The sequence below is a fragment of the Rana temporaria genome, chromosome 11 (assembly GCF_905171775.1).
Source record: "Rana temporaria chromosome 11, aRanTem1.1, whole genome shotgun sequence".
In the NCBI taxonomy this organism is placed as follows: Eukaryota; Metazoa; Chordata; class Amphibia; order Anura; family Ranidae; genus Rana; species Rana temporaria.
The window spans coordinates 127,636,730-127,660,638 of NC_053499.1; the positions used below are offsets into that span (position 1 = coordinate 127,636,730).

At 42.4% G+C, this 23,909-nt stretch overlaps 1 protein-coding gene across 1 annotated transcript in view; it reads left to right on the forward strand.

Moving 5' to 3' along the window:
• The first annotated feature begins 3,856 nt into the window (after window positions 1-3,856).
• The window catches only part of LOC120917654 (cytochrome P450 2J6-like), a 55,573-nt gene continuing 35,520 nt past the window's right edge, over window positions 3,857-23,909 (forward strand). Inside the window, exons 1-3 of the mRNA XM_040329106.1 lie at window positions 3,857-4,142; window positions 22,662-22,821; window positions 23,444-23,596. Coding sequence (XP_040185040.1) covers window positions 3,981-4,142; window positions 22,662-22,821; window positions 23,444-23,596 — 475 coding nt within the window. The 5' untranslated portion in view covers window positions 3,857-3,980. The remainder of the gene's footprint in view (window positions 4,143-22,661; window positions 22,822-23,443; window positions 23,597-23,909) is intronic.

Consider the following 23,909-nt stretch of genomic DNA (forward strand, 5'->3'; position numbering starts at 1 on the left):
AGCGGAAGGGAACATGCCCCCCTCCCGCCGCCATCCGGTGGTTCTCCCGTGCCATCGGGGGACCGGAGAAAGAATCATCCAGCGCCGGATGGGAAGTATAGAGATGACTGGTGACCAAATGGTCACCAGTCATCTCTATGACCATCGGAGGCCTGGGCGCGATGTGATGACGTCACACCCGGATGTAAACAAAGCCGTGATTGCGGCTAGTAAGCATGAGATCGGTGAAATTGTTTCACAATCTCATGCTTTCCAGCCTGGAGGAGAGATGTGGGGTCTTATTGACCCTGTATCTCTCCATAAAGAGGACCTGTCGCACACTATTCCTATTACAAGGGATGTTTACATCCCTTCTATAGTCATGGTGATCAACTGAGCAGTCGGCCCAATCCTCCAGAAACCTAAACCCCTCCTTACTACACCAGCTTCTCAGTCACTTGTTTACTTCCCTAATCTCCCTCTGCCTTTCTGGCGTGGCTCGATGTACCAGTAGTATTCCTCCTGAGCATATACTACCTTGGAGGTCCCTTTTCATCAATTTAGCTCCCAAGTCCCTAAAATCGTTCTTTAGGACACTCCATCTGGCTCTGACTTTGTCATTGGTGCCAATGTGCACCATGACAGCTGGGTCTTCCCCAGTCCCTCCCAGTAATCTGTTCAGCAGATCCGTGATGTACCGAACCCGAGTGCCCGGTAAACAGCATACAGTTCGGCGCTCCAGGTATTCGTCACAGATTGCCCTCTCTGTCCTTCTAAGAATTGAGTCCTCTATCATCAGAAACTGTCTATCTTTTCCCTTTGCTGCCCCCACTCTCACTGGAGGAGTTCTTCCCCTGGCAGCTAGGAGAGTCCATCTCCAGCAGTGCTGGTCCCTGACTGGTTTCACCAATTGTCACTCAATAGAGCGTACTTATTGGGATGTTCCAGCCCAGGATCGGCCTCCCTGGCACTTCCCCCTCTATCCTTCCTGACTATCACCCATCTACTCTTTTATAGTGCCTGCACCTCTTTGTCTCCTGTCGAGTACGTCCTGGCTCTACTTTAGTATGAAGGGTATTCTCAGTGCTGACAATTTGTTCGCTAGATTCAGAACCTGGGCTTCCAGGGAAACAATGTGCTTACATTTTGCACAGCAGTATTTATCATTGATCAGATAATCAAGGAATGCATACATGCCGCAAGATGTACACCGAGTCGCATCTCCACACCCACCGGGCATCGTACCTACCAATTTAATGAGAATTGGCATTATACCCTGTCCAAATTGCCTAACAACTAGCTTCCTGACAGTAATACTCAACAATACAATACACAGATACTCAACAAGACAATACACAGGTACTTGCAGACCACGTGCACCCGCAGACCCACGTGCACACGCAGACCCATCATTGATCACCCCCATCCCTCTTCCCCCCCAGACAACCATCACTTATAAACCCCAGACATCCATCATTGATCACTCTCAGACCTTGATCATTGGTCACTCCCAGACACCTATTACTCATCACCCCCAGACCCCCATCCCCATCTATGACACCAGAGTCCAACCACACACACAAACCCCTTTATTAGATCTGCCCACTCTCCTCCCCCAGGCCAAAACATAGTCCTCTTCCTAGCCACGCCCACACTCCTTGTTGTTTCTGCCTTTTTCTAGTAGGTGACGCTGTACACATACCAACAAGTGTGGAATGGTGGTAAGCTCTATTGTTTTTTCTGCCCTTCTAGTACAGATCTCTTGCATTTATTTATACATAAACTTCAAGAGAACATGTCATTAAAATGATTTTGTGCTTTAGCCATTCCGGGTTAATTTGAAAGAGTAAGTGAATGATTAGACATAAAAATACATTATATAAACAATACTAAAAGAGAACACGAATCAATGTTTCTATTGTTCTATAATATCAATTAGATCGATGGGTGAATCTTTGATGAAAACTTTGAAAAAAGAAGACCCCTAACCGTTCAACACAAATACCCCTGTAAGTTGCCTAGTAAGAAGGCAATTGGGTTCTCGTAGAAATGGCGAAGGACTGAAAGGTCCTGCATTATGCACCTGGTAGTGTTACCGGAGAGGCATATGGAGCAGCGATGAACTCGGGCATGTCTGGACATGAGTCAAAACCCTCCTAAATGGCCCTTTCAGGCAGCTGTCAAAGCTGACAGCCAAGTATAGGCAGTATTCCCTGTCATGCAGCTACATGTATCGTGTATACACACCCCTTGCATATGTGTGGCTGAGAGGTAAGGAGTGCCAACGCCTCCTTTAATTGGCTGTTGGATTTGACAGCTTTCCAGCACTCCAAGCAAGAATCTCCCTCCGGTTAGTAGATTACCCTGGGTGTGATTCCCTAAAATTTCAGAGCAGAGAAACTCGGGGACCTCTCTTCTAATATCAGCCAACATTGCCTTTTTTGGGGAGCATAAAGCTGCTATTTTATTGTAGCGCATTCTTGCATGTTTTTTTTTTTTTTTACTTTAGATATAGAATCGTGGGTTTTAAAAAAATAAACACACGTAATCACCTTAATGCTGCAGCTGTCCCACGTTGGCTCTAAGACCGAGAACTGACACGAACACTGTCCACTAATCATTCAATTCTGCTCAAGTGCAAAGCAGTGACTGCCAGTCACCAGTCCTGTCTCTGCTTATCCAGCTATCACTTGAGCACCGGGTAGAGAAGGAAGTGGGCGCAGCTAGCTCGAGCTGAGAGGTAGAGCTATCTATCAGACAATGGAAGAAAAAGATTGCGCTAGAAATAGTCTAATATAAGTACTGGATAAAACAGTATCATCAAATAGATAAATATTTCATTGACAGTGGATCATAAACAGTTCCATATGGTGCTCATGCTCATCAGATGTATTCTATGGAGTAGTGCTCAGACTGGGTGCCCCACATAGATGTACACTCACCCCTAGGTGTTGACCACCTATCACTAGTATGGTCTTGTAAGCATGTGGGGATACCCTGAAATCAAATCCTTAGGATAACGTCAGGGAGATGTGCCTCATAGGGATGGATGGGGATGATAAGAACAGGAAAAAAGCCTCATTGCTCAATGCTGTATAAAATATTTATTTGTTCGACAAAAGTAAAAAATGTTTACTTACATTGCTGAGTGCCTGATAGTCCTGGCACCCATGGTGTATAGCAGGCAATTGAAATAAAGGGTAACCCTTCGGCCATGGAAAGAAATAGCCCCTGTAGCGGCGTCCTGGAGCACGATTCCCGGGTAAGTTGAATTCGGCAGAAGTAACGCAATGACGCGGTAATACCTCAACGTTTCGGCTAATCACAAAGCCATCATCAGGAAGAAGTCTGAGCACTACTCCATAATTTTGAGCATGAGCACCATATGGGACTCTTTATGGACTGTTTATGATCTATTTATGATCTATTTCCAATGAAATATTTATCTATTTGATGATACTGTTTTGTCCAGTACTTGTATTAGACTATTTCTAGCGCTATCTTTTTCTTCCATTGTTTATTGCTTTTAAGCGCCCAGAGGCGATTCAGTTTGCATATGTTGCGCTATATAAGTTTCTCACTCACTCACTCACAAGAAATGTATAGCCAAAAAAGCTTTGGTCATACTTATTTTTTAATCCACCTATAGGTATAAAGCTGAACTGCAGGCTTGTGTAAAATATACCAATATAGTGCCCACTTCGTAAGTATACAAAAATGCTGTTTTTACATAAATGTTACATCATGTATATCACATGTTCAGCTTTTCAGCAATAACTATGCAACACTTCCAAAGTTCACCTGTGCTAGGATATGCATATTTGCTACTCAAGAATAAAACTATGAAAGGAATGTGACGTCTGTTGCCTTCAGTAAGACAGCGTTAGGTAACATAATACCAGGCAGACATTATCATAGCTTTCTCGTAGGGTGGGGCATTACTTAGGCTATATATACCATAGTGTGCAGGAATCTCTCAGCCAGCACACTATATAGAAGCTATGGAATATTTTACCCTGTTCCTGGGAGGCTTTGCTCTTCTTTTGTTGCTGCGATGGAAACTGTCTCGGCCAAAGGGTTTCCCACCTGGCCCTATAGCATTGCCTGTCCTGGGGAACATGCTACAGATGGATTTCTCCAGCCCCCTAAAGGATTTAAAAGCGGTGAGCATATCACTGAACAATTTATGCTTAGATGTCTCAAATGCTTCAATCTAAAACTTCCATTAAACTGCCAACAATATTCTTCTTCTTTAAATATCAAGAAACAAATGCTACCCTGATGCAGCAAGGTGTGCAGTTCTAGTACTTCAACCCGCCGAAATACTCTAGTGTTTGATTGGATGTGCAGCTGACTAATTAGATGTCTTATCTCGTCTTTTTTTACTTTCCTGCTTCCTTCTTCTCATCTTTTGATTTAGTACTAGTTGTCATTATCAAGAAAATTTAAAGTATGTACACATAGATGCAGAAGAGTTTAATATTGAATACAGTTGAACATTTTTTTTATTACCCATCAAAAAGGATGGGGGTCACATTAAAGACACACCTTGCCTAAAAGAATGTTTGGGTTGCCACTGTCAATCCCCTTCTGAAGATGTTAATTTTTTGGTCAATATATTGCCAAACCAAGTTCAAAAAGGTTTGAGTCACTTGCCAAAAACAAGTCTGCATATACTTAAAGTCAGGGGACATTTGCCAACCAAGAGTCACCTTATTAGAGATCAGATACAAGAGTACAATGGGCTGGGTACTGTAATTGTCCCAGAGGGAGTTCAAAGTGGGGCACTTTGAGTAATAGCTGCATTAGAACCTCTTTGCCACATTTCCTAATGGTGTTGCAGAATTTCCTTTGTTTATCCACCTGCCTCTGACCCCCTAAACTAGGAGCAGCATTGGAGGCAGCTATCTCGGTGCTGAGGTAGCGTCCAGGCTTGCATGCAGGCAGCACTCACATGCAGCATCTGAACCACATTATTGTTGACTAAACTGGGGCCTGGGATGAAGCAGCCATTCCCAGAAATGAGGACCCAATAAACTAATGGGTGGACCTCATCTGCCAAATTGCTAATGATTGTAAACCCTGTGTTGTGCCTTGAAGTTTGTGGCATATTCCAGTGTTCCAGCACCGTTAATGAGCCAAACAATGGGGGTTATTTACTAAATGAATCTCCGCTTTGCACTACAAGTGCAAAGTGCACTTGGAAGTACAGTCACTGTAAATCTAAGGGGTTGATCTGAAATGAGGGGAAGCTCTGCTGATTTTATCATCCAATCATGTGCAAGCTAAAAATAGACATGTGCATTTTTTTTGTTTTTGTTTTGTTTCGTCTCGTTCCGTAGATTTGTAAAGATTCGTAATTTCGTAAGATGCAAGTTTTCCTATTCGGACCCGTTCGTATTTCGGAAGACGCAAGTTTTCATATTCGGACCCGTTCGTATTTTCGTAACAGTTTTATTTTCGTTGATACTGAATGAGTCATAATTCTGTCTAATGTATTTTCGTTAATTCAAAATTCGTAATTTTGTTAGATAATAATTTTCGTTTAATGGATTCGTAGATTTGTACTTTCGTAAATACATCACGGCGCGGTCATTCGCAATCTCTTATTTTAGTTTCATTTTCATTTTCAACACGCGGCTAATCTATATTAAGATAGACTTTCTCTTAAGCCCCGTACACACGGTCGGACTTTTTGCCAACAACTTCAAAATTAGCAAGTTTTCCAAAAAATCCCACCGTATGTACACTCCATCGGACAAACTTTTTCGGTTTTCATCGGACAAAAGTTCGCTCTGCAAACTGACAAACTTTTCGGCAACAAAAGTCCGGCCAACTCCCTTCGGACAAAAATCCACAGAAAAGTGTGTTTGAAGTCCGATCGTGTGTACGAGGCATTACAATGTCCAGTGTGACTCAACACAAAAGAGATAAGCTGATAGGCTAAGAAATTAAGTAAGCTACATCACTCACTAACTACACTGCCCAGTGCCCATTCTAAAGAACGATCCTAGTACACAAATTTACGAACAGACAAAGAAACTGAAGTTTGTCCAATCGTACATTCTTATTTTCGCTTGTTCGTTATTTTGCTTATTCGTAATTCCGCAATATTCGTATTTTAGTACTTTCAAGTACAGTTCGACCAATACAACAACTAATAGGTCCAGACTTGCATGGTAGTATTAGCTGGTAGGAAAAGTTGAGAACTTAGATGTTAAGACCTCATATACTGTATGGAAAATGTAAATCAGCTTCACAGCTTCTACATAAAGCTGAAATATGCTTTTTGTGCGGACAAATAATATGCTAATGCAGCTATTCGAATGTTCGAATTGATTCGAATGTACGAATACTAAAAAATTTGTACGAAAATCCATTTGTTACGAACGGAATCGCACATGTCTAGGTAAAATGCTGTTTTTTATTTTCCTTGCATGTCCCCCTCAGATCTACAGTGACTGCACTTCCAAGTGCATTTTTCCCTTGTGGTTTGTACTTGTAATGCAAAGTGGATTTGCCATTCGTAAATAACCCCCCATGTTTCTACAGCTGGACCTATTCTGGTACTATTGTCTCTCAGATAACACAATCTGTTAATTTCCAAAACCAAGCTGCTTACATACTCTCTAGCTACTAAACAATAATTGTGGCTATTATTTCTTAGACCAGTGTTTCCCAACTTTTTTCAGTCAAGGCACCCTATGGACAGTCTAGAGCATGGGTCTTCAAACTATGGCCCTCCAGTTGTTCAGGAACTACAATTCCCATCATGCCTAGTCATGTCTGTGAATGTCAGAGTTTTACAATGTCTCATGGGATGTGTAGTTCCACAACATCAGGAGGGCCATAGTTTGAGGATCCCTGGTCTAGAGGCACTCCATTCTGAAATGTAAAAAACGATTCTAATAGTAGGACACCCATGTTAGAGGTGATTTATTCTTTCAAAGCAAATACTGTACAATTTTGCACACTTGTACAGACTAGTATTCCAATGTTTCTCTTCTCCCTCAGTTTCTCTCCATCATTCTGCTAATGTAACCCCAATGCTGACAGAGAGGGGCAGGGGAGGGTCACACAAGAATGCTGTGTAGGTGACCAAAATCCCCTTTATCAACTGAAGACATTATTGGTTGTTAGAATGATGGTGGCTAGGAAGTCTTAATGATGCACAGTGACAACCGTCCTGCAGGATAATGCCTAGCACGTGCCCGCGGGGGCGCGCAGTGCTGTGAATCGGGGACGGCGTGTGTCCCTCGGACGCAGCGCTTCCCCGGTCAGGTAAACGGCCAATTTCATTGGCTGTTTACCAACGTGATCGGCTGTGTCAAAGTCACAGCCGATCATATGTCACAACAAACTCGGCGGCGCGGTCCGTGCGTGCCGCCAGAGGCTTGCAGAGCGGGGATCAGGGAAGGCGTGCGTCCCTTGGACACATCGCTTCCCCGATCAGGGTAAACAGCCAATGAAATTGGCTGTTTACCACGTGACCCGCTGTGTCCAATCACAGCCGGTCACAAATGTAAACAAACAAAAGCAGTTACTATCAGATCCCTGCTCTCTCCTCACACACAGATTGTGAGGAGAGAGCAGGGATCAGTAAGTGAGATCAGTGTAGTTTTGTCTATTGTACTGTGCACAACACGTCCCCCCCACCAATAAAGAGGATCTGTCAATCAGCCCATCTATCAATCATCTGTCACAGGCCCACCTCCATCGGTATCGCCATGGGTACCGCCACACAGGCTACCAGTGCCGCCATCGGTACCACCACCACCCGGACCGCCATCGGTACCACCACCACCCGTACCGCCATCGGTACCACCACCACCCGTACCGCCATCGGTACCACCACCACCCGTACCGCCATCGGTGCCAGCACCACCCATACCGCCATCGGTACCACCACATAGGCCGCCACCACTACCACCAGCAGTACCATTACACAGGCCCACCAATAAGTACTGCCATAATGTCCCAAAGGCTTTACACACCTGAGGAGGCATATGCCATTATTATCATGTCGGATGATGAGAACAGCAGGGAGCTCCCATCATCCGATTCTGGTTCGGAATACGAGCCAGTGGAGGATAGTGGCTCAGAGTCCGAGTCCCTGGAGGAAACGGTCCCTCCCAAAATAATGCGATCAGGACCAAGATCAGGAGATCTGCCCACCACCAGCAGCGCCATACCCCAGGAAGAGGAGCCCAGTACAAGTAATGGAAATACATTCCCACAAGATTTTCTGCAGAATATAGTGGATCAAACTAATATGTATGCATCCCAATTTATTGCTGCCAACCCCAATTCTTCCTACGCCCGCATGTTCCAGTGGCGGCGTCTAACATTGGACGAATTTAAATTGTTTTTGGCCCTGACGTTCAATATGGGGCTTACAAAAAACAACGAAGTCCATGCATATTGGTCTAAACGCCCCATCCAACACATGCCTATATTTTCCGCTGTCATGTCCAGGACAAGATACGACATGATTATGCGTTTTCTCCACTTCAATGACAATTCACAGTGCCCTCCCCGAGATCATCCCAACTACCACAAATTGTACATGATACGCCCCCTAATCAATGCCTTTTCCCAGCGATTTACAGAAGTTTTCATCCCAGACCAAAACATTTGTGTGAACGAGTCCCTCATACATTTCACTGGCCGACTGCACTTCAAGCAGTATATACCAAGCAAGAGAGCCAGGTATGTGTTGAAATTAAATAAATTATGCAATTGAACCACTGGATACATCTTCACATTCCGGATCTACGAAGGCAAAGACTCCCAGCTCCAGCCCCGTGATTGCCCCATATATATTGGAACCAGTGGGGAAATTGTCTGGGAGTTGGCATACCCCCTGTTCAGAAAAGGATACCATTTATATGTCAATAATTATTATACCAGCCTGCCCCTTTTTTGTCACCTTTACAGTAAGCAAACCCCGGTCTGCGGTACCTTAAAAAAAAAAAACGGAAAGGGCTTCCCACAAAATTTGTTGACCAAAAAATTGCAACCTGGAAAATCATCATTCATGAGGAACGAGGAGGTGTTGGCCAAAAAGTGGAGGGACAAGAAAGATGTCCACATCCTCTCTACCATCCACAATGACACCGTGGTGGAGATCCAAAGAAGACGCGGCCCTATTGTGTTCAGGACTACAATTTGTACATTGTACATGTATTTAAACTACCAGATGCTACAGCCCTACTTATCAACCAGAAAGTCCCATTATTGGCACAAGAAAGTTGCGTTTCACCTGTTTCACATGGCCCTTTTTCATTTTTAATCTGCTACCAAAAAGCAACTCAAAACCCACAAATCCCCTACCTCCATTATATCAAAGATATCATTGAAGCCCTCACTTACCAACAAGATCCCACCCCAGGAAGTATTCGCTCTGATAGTGTGAGTCGACTTTACGAGCAACACTTTCCCTTTAGCATCCCCTCCACAGAATCTGGAAGAAGATGCCAAAACAATGCCGTGTATGCAGCAGAGGAGGAGTAAGAAGAGACACCACCTATTACTGTCCCGATTGTCCCTCCCAACCTGGCCTGTGCATCGGGACAGTGCTTCAAAAAGTATCATACGTCCATCCAATATTAGTTCCCCTTATTATTAACAGACTGTCTTTTCCCTATTTGCCTGCTACCATGTTACTACCTTCCATGTTACCGTAATTAACTGACCCTGGCCTGTTTACCGACGACGTCTTTGCTTGTCAATTTAAACCACGTTTCTGACCTCCACCAACCTCAGCCTGTTTACCTACGATGCCTCTGCCTGACGATTTAAACCACGTTTCTGACCTCCACGTGCACCAACCTCAGCCTGTTTACCGACGATGCCTCTGCCTGCCAATTTAAACCATGTTCCTGACTTCCACGTGCACCGACCATGGCCTGTTAATCGACCATGTTTTTGACTGCCACTTGGACTGATCTTTTGGCCATCTACTTTTAGTAAACAGGGGTCTCACATATGTGAGGGGCTTCAGAATAGCGTTCTGAGTAGAGAACAACTTTTGTTTTTTTGGTCCTTCCTGCTGGCTGGACCAATACTTTGGCTGTGCTGACCATATTACAGCCTGTAATGACCCATGACATTATGGACCATGTTTCTTCCTGCTGCTTGGACCAATACTTTGGCTGTGTTGACCATATATCTGCCTGCTGCCTCTAGTGACTTTGGACAGTATTTCTGCCGGGACACCTCTGCCTGATACCTGGATTTGTGCTTTGGCTGTGCTGACAGTATCTCTGCCTGTATGAACTATGGACAGTATTCCTGCCTGCTGTCTGGATGATTGGTTTTGTTGTCGCTGACCTCATCCCTGCCTGCTGCCTGGACCGATGCTCTCCTCTGTGGACCACTGCACTTTTAAAACCACAGGTAATCTTTTGTTATTTGGTATGTACCTGCTATGTGTTCGATATATGAAGGGCCTTCAAAAATGTGATCGGTAATCAGAAAATTATATGTGCATTTAATGCTGCTAGAATGCCTGGAAGTTCTACTTGGATGTTGGGCCTCTGTATGTGGCCAAGCTGTGTAAAAGTCCCACACATTTGGTATCGCCATACTCATGAGGAGTAGCGGAATGCATTTTGGGGTGTCATTTTTGCTATGTATATGCTATGTGTTAGAAATATCTTATAAATTGACAACTTTGTGTAAAACAAATGCATTTTCATATTTTTTCCACATTTTCCAAAACCTTCTGGAAAAAAATGAACCGTTCAAAAGACTCATAATGCTTTATAGATTATACGTTGGGGTGTGTGCTTTCCAAAATGGGTCATTTTGTGGACAATTCCATTGTCCTGGTGCTCCAGGGCCTTCAAAAGTGTAATAGGCGGTTGAGAGAGGATATGTTCAATTTATGCTTGTACAATGCCTGAAAGTGCTACTTCAATGTTGGACCTCGGTATGTGGCCACGCTGTGTAAAAGTCTCACACATGTGGTATCGCCATACTCAGGAGGAGTAGCAGAATGTATTTTGGGGTGTAGTTGCAATTATGCATATGCTGTGTGAGAGATAACCTGTTAATATGACCAGTTTGTGTAAAAAAAAAAAAAATCTTAATATTCATAAGAAATATAAAAAAATAAAACTTCAAAAACCTCACCATGCCTCTTAGTAAATACCTTGGACTGTCTACTTTCCAAAAAGGGGTAATTTGGGGGTATTTGTACTTTCCTGGCTTGTTATTGTCTCAGTACATTAGGTGTGATCAGATGTGATCAATTTTCAGTGATTGGTACCATAGTTTGTAGACTCTATAACTTTCACAAAGACCAAATAATATACACTAATTTGGGTTAATGTTACCAAAGATATGTAGCAGTATTAAATGTTGGCACAAATTTATGAAGAAAAATTACTTATTTGCAAAATTTCACAATATAAACTTAAAGTGTTTTTATTTTTTTGCAGTTTTTTTGCTTATAGCGCAAAACATAAAAAACCCAGTGGTGATTAAATACCACAAAAAGAAAGCTCTATTTGTGAATAAAATGATAACAATTGTGTTTGGATACAGTGTAGCATGACTGAATAATTATCATTCAGAGTGTGAGAGCGCTATAAGTTGAAAATTGGTCTGGGCGGAAAGGTGCCTGGTATTGAAGTTGTTAAGGTATCCCTGAAGAAACCTCAAGGCACCTCAGGGTACCTGGGCATCCTGGTTGAAAAAGGCTGTCCTAGACAATACACTCAAATCTATATTGATGAAAATACAATTGGGTATTCCAATGCAGCTAACAATAAATCTTCCCTCCCTCCCTCCCAGCTGCTTGCAGAAGTTTGAATTGCATGACACAAACTTTTAAATAATCAAAATTGTGCAGTGCAAGAAATTAAAAGTACCACAACTAATCCAATTAATTACTTTTCATACATGCACTGTATTGTCAAGTATTGGGACGCCTGCCTTTACACGCACAAAAACATCAATGGCATTCCAGTCTTGGGGCCAGATTCTTGTACATCCGTGTATCTTTGCGCAGGCGTAACTTATCCGATTTACGTTACGCCTCCGCAACTTAGACGGGCAAGTGCTGTATTCTCAAAGCACTTGCTCCGTAAGTTGCGGCGGCTTAGCGTAAATTGGCCGGCGTAAGCACGCCTAATTCAAATGTGGGACAGGGGGGCATGTTTTATGTTAATGTGATCCGACGTGATTGACGTTTTTCACGAACGGCGCATGCGCCGTCCGTGGACATATCCCAGTGTGCATTGCTTCAAATACGCCGCAAGGACGTATTGGTTTCGACGTGAACGTAAATTACGTCCATCCCCATTCACGGACGACTTGCGCAAACAACGTAAAATTTTCAAATTTTGACGCGGGAACGACGCCCATACTTAACATTGGTACGCCACATACACGCCTCATATGGCAGGGGTAACTTTACACCGGTAAAAAGCCTAACGTAAACAGCGTATCTGTACTGCGTCGGCCGGGTGTACCTTCGTGAATTTGCGTATCTAGCTAATTTACATATTTCAAAGCGTAAATCAGCGTACACGCCCCTAGCGGCCAGCGTAAATATGCAGTTACGATCAGACGGCGTAAGAGACTTGCGCCGGTCGGATCTAAGGGAAATCTATGCGTAACTGATTCTAAGAATCAGGCGCATAGATACGACGGCGCAACTCAGAGATACGACGGTGTATCTGGACATACGCTGTCGTATCTCATTTGTGAATCTGGGCCTTAGTCCGTAGGGTTCAATATTGAGTTGGCTCACCCTTTGCAGCTATAACTCTTCTAAGAAGGCTGTCCACAAGGTTTAGGAATGTTTGACCATTTTTGCAGAAGTGCATTTGTGAGGTCAGGCACTGATATTGGACAAGAAGGCCTGACTCGCAGTCTCTGCTTTAATTCATCCCAAAGGTGTTCTATTTTTTACATGTAATGACTCCCCTTCCTGACATGCTTTGTTCTGCTATTACATACAGCGATATTCTCAATAAAATAGAAAACTGCAACAACACCTGACAGGTGGTATAACACTTCCTTACTCCTATTAATTGTTAACCTCCACTGGAAATCTTACAGTTGGAACTTGATGGTTGATTGGCAGGACAGATAAAAAAGCACATTTTTTTAAGAAGCACAGTTGCCATGGAAATATGCACCTAGTTAACATAGCTGATGTGATTTATAAAAACTGATAGAAAGATGTGTGACCACATAACCACCACTAGGAAAACTGTACATGTATTGCTGGAGAAAAAAAACACCAGCCAGGTGCACAATGTTGAAATGTTTGTGTAATCCTCTAACTGGGTGCAGCAACATCGTTAGTAAGACCAGTTATATCAGTAAAGGCAATGATAACCTCTTGGTTACTGTGCATTAGAGCCTGCTATCAGATGATTGTCATATTTTTCAAAGCCAAACTTCTGTGTTCCCTCCCCACTCCTGTCAGCTTGTTACGTTCCCACCTTGTGACTGCTCGCCTTTAACCACTTAAGCCCCGGAAGATTTGGCTGCTCCATGACCAGGCCATTTTATGGGATAAAGCGCTGCGTTATTTTAACTGACAATTGCGCGGCATGCAATATTGTACCCAAACAAAATTGATGTCCTTTTCCCCCACAAATAGAGCGTTCTTTTAGTGGTATTTGATCATCTCTGCGATTTATTTTTTATTTTTTTTGCGCTATAAACAAAAAAAGAGCAACAATTTTGAAAAAAAAAAACACAATATTTTGTACTTTTTACAATAATAAATATCCCCAGTTCTTTTTTTAAAAAAAAAGCAGTGGTTGATCCTTTGCTAAAGGCTACCCTTATGGTATTTATGACAGATGATGGTTACGAGTTTAAATAAGCTGTCTTTGTGGATAAGATGTCTCTGTTCTAATTGATGATCACAGAGGTCCTTTCCTCTGACTGTTTTACTTTGTGATATGCCTTATCTGACTGTTAATGCTTATAATCAACCTTGTTGGATGTATTTTGTATTTTGTCTTCTTCAAAATAAAGAACTTTTCAATAAAAAAAAAAGCAGTTTAGGCCGATATGTATTCTACATTTTTTTGGTAATAAAAATCGCAATAAGCGTATATTGATTGATTTGCGTCTACAAAATAGGGGAAAGATGTATGCCATTTTTATTATTATTATTATTATTTTTTACTAGTAATGGCAGTGATCAGCAATTTTTATCGGGACTGCAACATTATGGTAGAGATCGGACACTTTTGACACATTTTTGGGACCAATGACAATTATACAGCGATCAGTGCTATTAAATTGCACTGGTTACTGTGTAAATGTCACTGGCAGAAAAGGGGGATCTGGGGTTAACTCTGTTCCCTCATGTGTGTTCTAACTGTTGGGGGATGGGACTGACTAGGAGGAGATGACAGATCGTTATTCCTAGCTAGTAGGAACAAACAATCTGTCTCTCGGACTAGGGACTAGTGAGTTGGGCTTTAAAGGCACACGATACAAAAAATGTAGAAAACTAGAAAAAATGTATTATGGGTACAGAAATATCATAGATACAGTTATAAATAAAAAATCACGAAGTGAAATTCAATTGACAACTGGTTTACCACACATGGTTCACATTCATTGTATGATTCTAACATAAAAAGCTTAAATTCCAAAGCATAATTATAAAAACGTTATATCACAAGTGACCAGCTGGTTATCCAGAGGAACAGGAGGATTAGCTCGACATGTTGCGCGCTTTTGGAATTAGCGCTTCCTCAGGAGCATAGATATCTCATTAGAGGGTATCCCGCGTTGGTGGTAATCAACGAACGGTCTCTTGTTATCCTATCGTTGATTGTAATTCACAGAGAAATTTACTTCAACCAAATAGGGAGGTATAGTCATAAAATTGCAAAACCGAATTGCATGTGATGGTATGGCCGTCAATTGCTGGTAAGCAATGAACAATGAACCTCATCCAGGGATATATTTACACACCAGTACTGGCGCTACTTTTATACCAGGGATACACTCAGCTATACACCCTATTGAAATACTAAGGACTAACGCCTTCACCTATTACCCTTTCCATACCCATGGATTAAGGTCAGCTAGGTGGAAGATCGTTTAGACAGATCTACCCATCTGCCTTTTTTGTTCGGTCTACTATACTGTATGTATTAGCTGAGTGTGTAAATATATCCCTGGATGAGGTTCATTGTTCATTGCTTACCAGCAATTGACGGCCATACCATCACATGCAATTCGGTTTTGCAATTTTATGACTATACCTCCCTATTTGGTTGAAGTAAATATCTCTGTGAATTACAATCAACGATGGGATAACAAGAGACCGTTCGTTGATTACCACCAACGCAGGATACCCTCTAATGAGATATCTATGCTCCCGAGGAAGCGCTAATTCCAAAAGCGCGCAACATGTCGAGCAAATCCTCCTGTTCCTCTGGGTAACCAGCTGGTCACTTGTGATATGTTTTTATAATTATGCTTTGGAATTGTGTGGTAAACCAGTTGTCAATTGAATTTCACTTCGTGATTTTTTATTTATAACTGTATCTATGATATTTCTGTACCCATAATAATTTTTTTCTAGTTTTCTACATTTTTTGTATCGTGCGCCTTTAAAGCCCAACTCACTAGTCCCTAGTCCAATTCTACATTATCGGGGCGGTGGCACACCTAATACCAGTGCATCCGTATTATCACCCTACGGTTGATGTACACAAAATTAGGTTTTCCTTTCAACAATCTGTCTCTCCTCTCCTCACAGAACAAGGATTTGTGTGTTTACACATACACGTCCCTGTTCTGGCTCGTGTGGCCGGCGGTCATCGCGACCGCCGGCCACATGCATTGTCACCCCTGTCTGTTATCCCCATGTAGCACCCTCTACCATAGGTAGGTGCTAGAAGTGTAGTGTTGTTGTATGTTCTGGCAGTGCAGGTAAATTTCAACAGGCCTATGCTGCAAGCTAGACCTGTTTGTTTTTGATCTGGGGGCAGGGAGTGGTTGGTGTAGCAGTAGGTGACTGAAATGTGCTTCAACTTTTGCTCCCAGAAAGACAGGGGAGAGCGGAGGAAAGACAGGGCGGTCCCTGCACAGTGTGCGGGGACTGCCCTGTCAGCTGCCAGCTGGGATTTTACGGATTTTACGGAGGATCCCCGCTGAGCTTTTACGGACACACGGAGCGGGGACCGCCCTGTGTGAAAGGGCCCTTCGAGAGAGAATCGGTAAAGGTAAACATTTTATTACAACATATTTAAAAAAAACTATAAACATACAAACACCCTGTATGGACACAGTTACCAGTTACCCAATAATGCAGTTATAGAGGACTGGACCCATGGTACAAAGATTAATTTAATACTGTATTAAGGTAAGAGAAACGTTTCTGATCCAGTAATGCCTCCAAAAACGTGCTTGTCAACGCGTTTCACTAAAATATTAGCTTCCTCCGGACAGATACTGGGTAAGTGCTGGTATATTTAACCACTATACTACCGGCCGCCATCAATTGACGGCGGCACGATAGATCTATTCTGACAGGATGTCATATGACGTCCTCGTCTTTCACAGCCACTAGGGGGGGACGATGCGCGTGCTCGGCGGCCGCGATGGCCGCCGGGCACCCATGATTGCCCAGTAACTGAGCAGGACCGTGGGTCTCTGTGTGTTAACACAGAGATCCACGTCCTGTTAGGGAGAGGAGACCGATGCTGTGTCCCTTGTACATAGGGACACAGATCGGTCACCTCCCCCAGTCAGTCCCCTTCCCCCACAGTAAGAATCACTCCCAGGGTACACATTTAACCCCTTCCTCACCCCCTAGTGTTAACCACTTCCCTGCCAGTCACATTTATACAGTAATCAGTGCATATTTATAGCACTGATCGCTGTATAAATGTGAATGGTCCCAAAAATGTGTCAAAAGTGTCCAATGTGTCCACCATAATGTCACATTCCCAATAAAAATCGCAGATCGCCGCCATTACTAGTAAAAAAAAAATGGGATATTTATTATAGCAAAAAGTAAAAAATATTGGGCCAGATTCAGAGAGAATCGCCTATCTTTAGGCGGGCGTAGCGTATCTCAGATACACTACGCCGCCGTAACTTAGAGCGGCAGGTCCCGTATTCAGAAAGAACTTGCGCTCTAAGTTACGGCGGCGTAGTGTAAATGGGCCGGCGTAAGCACGCCTAATTCAAACTAGGCTGGTAGTGGGCGTGTTGTATGTAAATGATTCGTGACCCCGCGTAAATGACGTGCTTTACGAACGGCTCATGCGCGCGCATGCTCAGTATCACGTCGAATTTTCTCCGTAAATTACGCCCGCTCAATGCTTAGTCGACGTGAACGTAACTTACGCCCAGTCCCATTCACGGACGACTTACGCAAACGACGTAAAACGTGTAAAATTCAACGCTATTCCGACGTCCATACTTAACATTGGCTGCGCCTCATATATCAGGGGTAACTTTATGTCGGTCAGACGCCTTACGTAAACGACGTATATTGATACTACGTTTGTGAATCTGCGTATCTGACTCATTTGCATATCTTTTAATGGGAACGCCGAATGCGTCTAGCGTAACTATGCGCCCACGATACGCCGGCGTAGGCAAGTTACGTCGGACAGCTGAAGCCATATTGTGAATCGGCGTAAAGATGCGACGGAGCACATTTGAAATTATGGCGGCGTATATGTAGCACAAAAAATAAAAACAGCAGAGGTGATCAAATACCACCAAAAGAAAGCTCTATTTGTGGGAAGCTGAAATTTCGCCTGGGCAGGAAGGGGGTATTTGTGCCCAGTAGGCAAGTGGTTAAAAACAAGAGAGTACATGTTTAAGTATTTAGTGTACTATATATCTAGACATAACAATGTGTATGCTTGCTTGGTAAGCTTGTGGCTCAAGGTGTGGGAGAACTTGGCCAAACTGATAGACAACCGAAAAATCATGTGTCTATGGTAGTAGGATATACATATATCCATCATGTGGTCTATAGTAGATACCACTAGATAAAACAAAAAAAACAAACAAGTATATGCGTTATAGATTAGGGTGCTACTATAAAGGTCCCCCAGTTCAAAAACCGATTTGTATTAGACTTCTCACCTGGTATATAGTAGTCATGTATATATTTGAATATAAATCACACACAGCGGTGAGTGGTTACAAAATCCCACTATAAGCGCATTCAATACAGTATCTAAAAATAAACCAAGTCAATAGTCGGATATTGACCCTTTAGGTAAGATATATAATAAAGAAATACAAAAGAAAATATCCAGAGAGTATATATGAATGCTACTTACCAATAGTACCGAAAAATGGCCCATGTATACCGCACTAAATTATTAAGTGTGTGAAAGAAAAGTGCTACCGGCGCAAAAAAAAACTAAATATGTATCTCCAATGACTTTGTTTGCTGCAATCAGATGTACATACCACCCTAAAGTGGAGTGTTTTAAATTATGACCAGTGTGTGGATTGCGCTAACTTCTATAACAATTTAAATTCTACCACACCTTATCTTGCCAAGAAAATGTATTTTGAATAAAAAAATATGCGTGTATGCCCTATGTACTATGGGAGAACCTTACGGGTGATACGCTTAGTACCTCTTATCTATTTAGTATAATAGACCTTAAATCTGTGCTATAGTGACCAAACCAATGGAAAATTACAAATTGTTATAATATTTGCATTGGTTTGGTCACTATAGCACAGAGTTAAGGTCTATTATACTAAATAGATAAGAGGTACTAGCAGTATCACCCATAATGATCTCCCATAGTACATAGGTCATACACACATTTTTTTATTCAAAATACATTTTCTTGGCAAGATGAGGGGTTTTATGATTTAAATTGGTATAGAAGTTAGCGTAATCCACACACTGGTCACAAATTATTAAGTGGCTAAGTATACAATTCCGTTAAGTATAGAAGCGAATAGGATATCTAAAAGAGGGCATAGCAAACTATTAGGTATTTAGCATATACAAATTTAAAAAAAGCACAGACCCACCTGAATGTGTAAATACTGCACTTATCACACGGGGGGAGACCTTTTGTTGGTGCTCAAGTTGTTATTGCCACATACGTAGGGGAAAAGTGTGCCCCTGTAACAGAAGCAATTGGATGGAATTAATATCCACTTTAGGACAAAGTCGCATAGTGGTTACTAGAATGGTTGAGCAAACATACGGCTTACTCTTTGGTGCTACACCCCTGTGTATGGCTTTCTTTGCTGTGTGTGGCTCAGACCCATGTGCGCACCAGCTTATTTAGAGGGAGAGGAAGTAGAGGGGTGTGGCAGTCTGAAAATTGTGCCAGAAGAGCCGAGTCATATGACGTAGAGCAACACCACATGATCATGGGTCACATGCTCAAAGTCATGTGACTACCTTCATCCCCATCTGTAATAGGACATTAAGAAAGCAGAAAGATATCCGGTCACATGGTGTATGGCATCGCCATGTGATCGCATTCATATATGTGTAGTCATGTGGCCACAAATCCACCTTTCAAATGATAGAACAGGTATCGACAGGAAGTGAGCATGGCCTTGTGACCGCAAACACTTCTTAAGTGACTAGGTAGATATCGACAGGAAGTAGAGAGGTACATAGAAAGGCATAATGACATCCACCCACGCCAATACACCCAACTCCACCCCCAATTAGGTGGACAGATAGAGCTATCTGATCACATGACATATAACATCAACCGTGTGATCATGGTCAAGTGGCCAAACAGGGCACTTCTTAAATGGTTCAGCAAATATCAACAGGAAGTGAGCGTGGTCACATGACTGCAAACACTTATCCAGTGATAGACTTACACAGGAAGTGGAGAGGTGTATAGAGCAGTATAAAGACATATTCACGCAAACTCACACCAAACAACCCACACCAAAATTCTACACCCAGATAAGTGGATGGACAAAAAGAGCCCTCCATGATAAGGCATATGCGGAAGAAGAAGGTTCCATTACACCCTATAACAGATCAATACAGATCAATACAGACAGCGAGATGAACAAATATCTTCCCGTAAATAAACAGATGTGAGTATTTTTTAAGAAAATGTTTGTAGCTAATAGCATCATTGAGGTCAGTGGCAGCAGTAGCAGCCAAAGTGTGAATCCATCTAATTTCTCTTTGTAGAATTTTTTTATCCTGATTACCACCTTGAGAATTAAGTATGCAAACATATTGGCCCCATAAAGAATGATGAAGGACATCTGGTTACAATGGATGGGGAGATGGCAAAGGTATTGAATTTATTCTTCTGCTCAGTCTTCACATGGGAATCAGGGGGCTTCAGTAACAAAAACTGCATAATTTATGCTTGTGACACATCACAGGAAGCACCCTTATGGCTAACAGAGGACAGAATTAGAATTAGGCTTGGGAAACTTAACATTCATAAATCACCAGGATCAGATAGCTTGCACCCAACGGTACTCAGTCAAGTAATTGCCAGACGTGTTCCTAAGACCAGTTAACCAGTTAGCCTAACATCAATAGTATGCAAGCTCTAGGAGGGGATGATAATGGACATATACAAGATTTTAGTAATGAAAACTTTATCATTAGCAGTAATCAGCATGGATTCATGAAGAATCGTTCTTGCCAAACCAATCTATTAACCTTCTATGAGGAGGTGAGTTGCCATCTAAATAAAGGTGATGGATGATGGTGTCTAAGGGTGAACACAGATGGGGTCTGGCCTGGGGCAACTGATGCCACAAAGGGGCCCCAGTGACTTACTGGGTCCCCCTTCTACTGAGGAGATCCCAGGCTGTATGCCGTTCGGTGGGGGATCAGCTTGAGGAAAACCCGGAGGCAGGTTATCCAAAAGGGCTTGAACGAACCATCGGGGATCTGGTGACCGGGACATTGACAGGTACACTTGCACTGTCAACCGGTGTCCCTGATGTGATTTCTGGGAGGATTTGCTCAATGATCCAGCTCATCCAAGTACTAGGCCTGGGGCAGAGGTCTCAACTGAGCCTGGCCTATGGCAGAGGTCTGTCCGGGGGCACTTCACCCATTCTGGCTAGAGTGGCGACGAACTGTACTACTACAGAAAGCAGGATTGCTTTCCTTCTATCCAAAGCCTGATACTGCAAAGTTCCTTTACTTCATCAACCTTTTCTGTCTACCTCAAGTTGATGTTGGTCATGTTGGGCCAGGAAATAAAGCATTCAGAAAACCTTATCTACGAATTGGACATTCGCTTATTGCTCTACTCACTACCTTCACCTCTAGACAACACATAGAGGTAACTCAATACGCCGATCCCAAAACAATCAGCGGCTCCTGAGGGGGTAGCGCTTCATAAACAAGAAAAACATTCCCATAGACACACTCCTAAACCTTGTGAACAGCCGTCCCAGAAGAGTTGAATTTGGTATAGCTGCAAAGGTTGGGCAAACTCAATACTGAACCCTATTTAATAAGACTGGGATGCCAATAAAGTTCATGTGTGTGTGTAAAGGCATGGTTCCCAATACTTTTGACAATATAGTGTATCTAAGAGCATAGGGATATCATAATTTCTATAAGTGTAGTGTCCGCAACTTGTTGATTCAGGGTGAGAAATTCAATAAAAGGTCTTACCTCAGCAAAATCAGAAGAGAGCTGCTGCAACTGCTGCAACTCAAGTATCCCGAATACTGGAAAAATAAATAATATGAGAAAAAAAATGCTCGTCCATCCCTTTTAAATCTCAAAGTGACTATTTCATGAATAAGAAATGTGTTGTCTTTCAGATGTAGTTTGTTCACTTCTATTTCCCTCTTGTGTCTCTTGATTTGTATTCCCCTCCTGTGAGACTCCAGGTTCAAAGTACGCTCTCTGAGCACTGCTGCTCTCTCATACTTATTGAACCCGGAATGGAGATTTAATGGCCACTTGATGATTTTGAGATTTTAGTTGTTTTCTCATAATATTTATTGCCCCAGTATTTGGGATACTTGAGTTGCAGCAGTTCATATTTTCTCCCTCATTGTTGGTTGTCCCTCTGGAGAAGCTCTTTGTGTTTTCTTTCCCTTTGTCAGTCTGTGCTGGGTGAAGAGGATGACTTGACACTATTTTGGCTGCGCCATGAGTCTAGGTGAGGGAAACAGATCAGCCAACCTTCACAACTTTCCCCAGTCCTTGCACTTCTGGACATGTGGGGTGAGTAATCGGGTCCAGAGTGTCTATTGTGGTCAGAAGGAGGCCACATTACATCTTTTTATTTTTAACATTTTAGCTTTACCTATACTTTTAGTGCGGGCCAAGCATCAGCCAAATTTCCTGCAATTCCAAGCCACTTTTGGTCAAATTGATCATAAAAACAACCAAATAGAAATTGGTGGCAGATGGTTACATTTATCTATTGACTTTGTGAAATAATCAAAAGTGTTAGTGGTGGGTTATGTTGTTCGGTTTGATTGCTTTTATGATTGCAATCTGGATGAAATTGGTTGAAATTGCCTGATAATTCTGTGTGGCCAACAATAGAGTTATAGGGAGGTGGATTGTAAACCAGTCAACATAGAGGGGGAAGTTGCCTTTTATATACAGCTGTATTCTACATGTACAAAATAATTTTTTTGAAAATGGCCTTTATTTGTCAGTGAACTGATTTATTTATATTCCTCAATGCTTTGCACACAGCATAACCATTGTATTTCTGTGTCAGTTCTCCAAGGTGTACGGACCAGTGTTTAGCATCTACCTGGGGTTTACCCCAGCTGTGGTAGTTCGGGGACTTAAAGATCTCGAAGTTCTAGTGAATAAAGGTGTTGATTTTGCAGACAGACCTCAGAACAGACTAACTGACCTTGTAGCTGGTGGCAGAGGTAAGAATGGCATTTCAAAATCACCTAGCTTATATGTTTAATAAAGAAATTATGTGTTGAATGTTTCCTGGAATAAGAAAGGCCTCCTAAGATTCAGGTCTTGGATTAAGAAGCATGTCCTCTTTTGCTTCACCTGTAGAATTGTGGGAATGGAAGGTCACCACGCCATTGCCGGAGTTTGCTCTGCCACAATAAACAAAATTGGGGTGCTGTAAACTAATTGGTACACACTGGCTCAGAACCTCTTGAACTTATGACACCATACATGTAGGAGAATGCCCGGTGATTGGGATCCCTGGAAACATTTTTCAGAAGGGGTGGGAATGAACTTTGTAAATGATTTCTGTGGCTAATGCATTTATGGAGCAGTGGGCTCTAGTCTGCCATATTTGCTTTCAGTCCTCCTGGTCTAGACCATTCATCGGGTTCTTCTCCCATTTTGCTATGTAAGCAAGAGGGCTGGGTACCAGCCTTTCCAGAATTGAGGCATAAATAGTAGAGATAGTCCCTTTTAGATGTGGGATACCATACAGAAATATTTCTCAGCTAAGGAAATATGTTAACTAATGTTACAAAATATTCCCACTCCTGCATTGCACCTGTCTTATTGTTTTTCCCTCAGGTGTGGTTCTTGCTGGCTATGGCCGCTCATGGAAGGAGCACAGACGTTTCACCCTGTCCATGCTGCGGAATTTTGGCCTGGGTAAAAAGTCCATGGAGAACAGAATTTGTGAAGAAAGTATATTCCTGATTAGGGAAATGAAGAAGAAAAAAGGTATGACTGCTTTATAACTGTATAACTGTTATATATATTTCCTATACTATTACAGTAAATATTTACCCAAAACCCAATGGGCTTTACTGACATATTTTAAATTATTAGAGTTATAAATATGAAGAGTGAGATAGGCATGATAAAACTTTCAATGCTTCAAAGTTAATATTCACCTTCTCCAGCATGGGATAAAAAAAGTATAGCACTACCCCTGTCGGAGCCGCTGTGATTTTTTGTTTTATATATAATCTTTATTTGTGTATAAGAATCATGTACAAGAACAAGGTGATCAAAGAGCAGTATATCATGCATC